Source organism: Chiloscyllium plagiosum, chromosome 23, assembly GCF_004010195.1.
Source record: "Chiloscyllium plagiosum isolate BGI_BamShark_2017 chromosome 23, ASM401019v2, whole genome shotgun sequence".
NCBI lineage: Eukaryota > Metazoa > Chordata > Chondrichthyes > Orectolobiformes > Hemiscylliidae > Chiloscyllium > Chiloscyllium plagiosum.
Window position 1 is genome coordinate 32472028 of NC_057732.1, and position 4943 is coordinate 32476970.

A 4943-nucleotide genomic window follows, 5' to 3' on the forward strand; every position below is an offset into this window, starting at 1 on the left:
GACCTGGACCCAATATACCAACCACTACAGCGGACAGCTGAAACTGACAACTGGAAGCGGCAGGGACAGACCACTATAAACACCGGAGGAAACATCAAAGAAGCGCTTCGCAGGAGGCTCCCAAGCACTGATGATGTCGCCTAGCCAGGGGATGAAACGTTTGCAACAAAAACTTCCAGCTCGGCCAACAGTACCACAACAATGAGCACCCGAGCTACAAATCTTCGCACAAACTTTGAATGCAGTTATACAGCATTTCTGTGGATATTTTACTAATCGCCCGCATCTTCTTTTTATTCTTTCCTGGGATGTGGGGATGGAAAGGTGTCAACCCTTGGGTCTGGAGTCACACGTAGGTCAGATCAGGTAGGGATAGCAAATTTACTTCCTTAAAGCACATTAGTGAAGCAGATAGGTTTTTATGACAATCAGCAATGGTTGTCTGGTGACCATTACAATGATTGAAGGTTTCAAATCCAGATTTGTTAACTAAATTTAAATCCCATCAGTTGCAATGATGGGATTCAAACCGATATCTCCAGAGCTGGATTCTGGATTACAGTGCAGTGACATTACCACTACAACATCATCTGGCCATTTGATGGAATGGTAAAACAACCTGTGGAAATGTGACAGGCAATCACATCATGGCTAAATCATTAAAGTGAGATTGACAGGCCTAATTTCAAGTTATCTTGGACCTTCTGGTTGGGTTACACTCTGCCTTACAGTTCTGGACTCTGAATGGACCAGAATGGAGTTCCAGCCAATGAGTGTAAATTAATACTTGAGAAATATGCACACAGTTAATGACATCTCCTTTCACAATAAAAGCATCATTTTATGTCATAGTTAATTGCAGAAAGTATAAATCAATCAGCTATAATTCCATAAAGTAAACTCTTCACATTTAAAAACAATTTACCAGTTCTCGTGGACCATATGGCTCGCAGAATGTAATCGCATTGCCATGCATAATGATACCACACTGATTCCCTACCACGCAGTGGCTGCATTCAAACCTTAAAGAAATCAGACAAAGCAAGAATACTTTAATTCATACAGCCAAGAGGATTACATTGACCTTAAATGATTAAAGACAAAGTGAAAGAAATAATTTGCATTTAGGTAGCACCTTTCATATCCTCAGAACTTGACAGCCAATTAATTGCTTTTGAACCACAGACATTGATTACAGGCAAATGTGACAGTCTGATGCATTCAAGAAGATCCCACGATCAGCAAATGATCAAACAACCACATAAACTGTGTCTGCTGACTTTGGTTGAGAGAAATATAATGCTGTGGGATTACTTTAAATGCAACTGAGGAGACTGTGAGGGCTTTGGTTTAACATCTTGTTTGAAAATGGCACTTTTGACAATGAAGCAGTCTTATAATTACTGCCAAATGGTGTCATTCCTGGATTGTGGGCTCAAGAGTGCATTGGGACTAAAAGCCATTAACTTCAAACTTTGGCTTAGCAGACTGCCAACTAAATCAACTACAGGAAGTAAAAACAGTACAGAATCAAACTTTTTTAAAAAACCCTCCAAAATGCTGAATCCTTAACATTAAAAAAAACTGCTCAAATCATGGATGCAGTGGTTTAAGAAAGTGGTTCATCCCACCTTCACAAGAGTAATTAGGGATAGGCAATATATGCTGGTCTCAACATCCGTAACCCCCCCAAACATGTTTTTAAAAAATGAAGATAGATGGGGAAAGCCAGATTCCTACCGAGCAATTCAATCAGAAAGAACATTTCTGAGCAAGTGTTATACTTGAAACATTAACTGTCTTTCTCTTCAGATATTCACTGACCTCTTGTATGCTTCCAATATTTTCTATTTCCTGTATTTGGAATTTTACATCTTATCTTTTTCAGCTAGGAGGAGTGTCGCTGAAGGACAAGTTAAAAGCATGTTTTAAAATGCATCAAAACATTAGAGACACGGGGTTTATTAATAAGGGGACAAATGTTTTATCAGAAATTCTATCAATGTTAAGCAGGAAGCTGCCATATTAAGGAGTTGATTTGGGAGGTAAAATGGTTGGCTGAAAAAGCATTTATGCACAAATGTAGCATCATTATATGTGGCTACAAATATTTATTCCTATCTGAGTTCAAATAGAAACTGTGACTAAATTGATATAAAAAATGTTGAACTTTCTATCCTCAGTAAACAGAACAGCTGTGGTGGTGTGAACATCCAGGCATTATAATGGAATTCTAAGAGAACTAATTGTGATCATCTCCAGAATTGTACAGATGTAATATTTTAAGGAGTCAAATATATTCTAGCTACCATTACAATTTGAGGACTGAGATGTCACCAACTGTTTTCTGCTATTACTCTGTTGAAAGTCACTCCCCATTTGGGAATGCTTTGAATTGTTCAGAATAGAATTCAGTCAATCTGAACAAGCCATGCCAATCTCACAGCGCAACTGTTATGTACTATATGATCAGACTAAGAAACTACACCCCTTTATCGTTAATCCTACAATATTTGCTAATACGGCTTGCTAGGATTTATCTGAACAAGGGCTGTGAGTTCAAATGAACTTTAGGGTTCAAGAAGACAGGTCATTATTGTCTTCCCAAGAGCAATTAGGGATGGTGAATAAAGGCTGACCCAGCCAATAACATGCACATTCTTGGAATTAATAAAATTAGGTCCTCAAGTATTTGATCTATTGGACTCAAACAATTAAATAATGTTCACACGTCCACATTTTGAGATAAATGATCTATTACAGAATGACAGAATATTATGATGTAAGGAACATTCTTTAGAAGCAGGTTTCTCAATAGCATTTTTTGTTACCCATTAACATTTCACACGAGCAGCCAAATCTCTCTCCAGGATAGGACTAACAAGGAAGTGAAGGGAGAGGGAAAAAGAAGCAAAGCAGAGAAACAGAAGAAGTGGAAATAGAGAGAGAAAAACTGAAGAAAAAAAAGACAATATCCTCAAGGAAAAAATATGAGAGGCATTTTGTGTTTCAGCTAGAAGTAAAACTTTAGGAGAATTCCAAATGTGGCTGTTTCAGTTTTATGTGAGATGAGCCTTGAGCAAATGTAGGTTCAAAAATACTGAAGAATGAAAAATGATATTTCTCCATAGCTTGCTTCTATGTATGCTTACCCCTGCAAAGGCTGCACACACTTCTGTGAATCTGAAGATCTTGGCAATTGCATAAAGGATGAAAACCTTCACTTGTGCATGGGGTGAGAGCATCTTCTGTCCACTTTGTGCAATCATTGGTGACATTTAGCGTCAGGTTTTTTTTGCGTTCTTGTGAAATGCGGGCATTACTGGCTCAGTCAACATTTATTGCCCATTCCTAAGTTCCCTTCAGCTAAGTGGCTTTCTATGCCACATCAGATGGCAATTAAGAGTCAACCACATTGCTGTCAGTCTAGATTTGCATGTAGAGCTGACCAGATAGGATAAGAAATTTTGTTCCCTCAAGGAACCAGATGGAATTTTACAACAATCAGTGGTGATTATCATGGTCACCATCACTGAGACTATTGTAGATTTATTAATTGAATTCAAATTCCACCAGCTGTCATGGCGGGATTCAAACCAAAGCATTAACCTGGGCCATTGGATTACTAATCCAGTTAGATTTCTGTCCTGTTCCCTGGAACTTCCGTCTAATACCTGTTCATTCTGCCGTTGCTTTAAAAGCTTAATTTAAAACTAACTTTTCATCTGTGTGTTTGGTTGTTTCTTTTGTTTGGCATCTGCTCCACATCTGTGAAGTGGCTAGAGGATGCATATTGCAGTAAGGTCACTATATAAATGGAAGGTAAGGAGTTGGCACACACAGAACAAACCTGACAATTTCTGATTTCAATATTTTAGTTGGCTGAGTGCCCACTAGCATTCACAACAGATGGACTCTGCTTCGTAACAAGTGTCAAAATAATGATATTGATAATAAGACCTTCGGTTCCCCTCCAAATTACTGAAATTAAGCACTTACCAGATGTCTGGATTCAGTTCCAGTTGTGGATATGAATCAAAGTCATCCCGCAAAATCACACTGGCACTGTGGATTTCAGCTTAGAAATGAAATTAAGTATTATTAATAAACAATCTATCATGAAGTAATTTGTTCTGAAAAAAGAACATCTGAGCTTGTCTGACAATGTCTGAAGAACTCCTTCAATGTTTTTTTATTAAGAGAAAACATGATTTATCATCATACAATTTATATTAAGTGCAATGCTCTGGAGAGTTAGCCTTGCCTCTGTTTGGCCTCTATTCAAAGCCAGTTCTTTCAAGGACAGGATGCATGCAAATCTTAGCAATTGAGGTTTGTACATTTTTCATTGCCATGGCAGCATTAGTTTGTTTTTGTTTTATTTCTTTAAAATCTAAATGAATGCTAGTAGTAACTCCAAAGCATATTGCCACATGGGTGTTGAAAATGACTAAGGTCCATTAAAATTTGCAGTGTGCCAAGGGATGTAGGTTGTATTTTAGCATATTATTATACACTGCTGCATGCCCTCATTAGCATCCAATTGTGCTGTTTAGTCCCTCCCCTGATGCCTGTAAAACATTTATTGAGCATGGTACTGGTTATAGTCCCTTAGAGAGTTACCAGAATACCATGCTTGTGATTATTTATTTACAAGTCTTCATACTTAACATAATTATATCAAACAAAGTTTTACTTAAGCAATGTAAAAGTTTTAAAGATCGGTCTATCCTTTAAACATAAATACTTAAACATAAGCTGAGAGCTGCTTCTATGCATATACTAGAATTCAAACAGGCAGGGAAGTTAGTGTCAAAAAGAAATCGCTTGGGGATCAAATAATCAAATCAATGAAATAATTAATAATGTCTTGTTAATTATTTATAACTGAAAATGTGTTGCTGGAAAAGCGCAGCAGGTCAGGCAGCATCCAGGGAACAGGA

General features: G+C 37.5%; 1 protein-coding gene across 1 annotated transcript in view; it reads right to left on the bottom strand.

Moving 5' to 3' along the window:
• reln (reelin) overlaps positions 1-4943 on the bottom strand; it is a 387698-nt gene that overhangs the window by 238433 nt on the left and 144322 nt on the right. Inside the window, exons 6-7 of the mRNA XM_043713852.1 lie at positions 4000-4078; positions 926-1022 (exon numbers count right to left, since the gene is read on the bottom strand). Coding sequence (XP_043569787.1) covers positions 926-1022; positions 4000-4078 — 176 coding nt within the window. The remainder of the gene's footprint in view (positions 1-925; positions 1023-3999; positions 4079-4943) is intronic.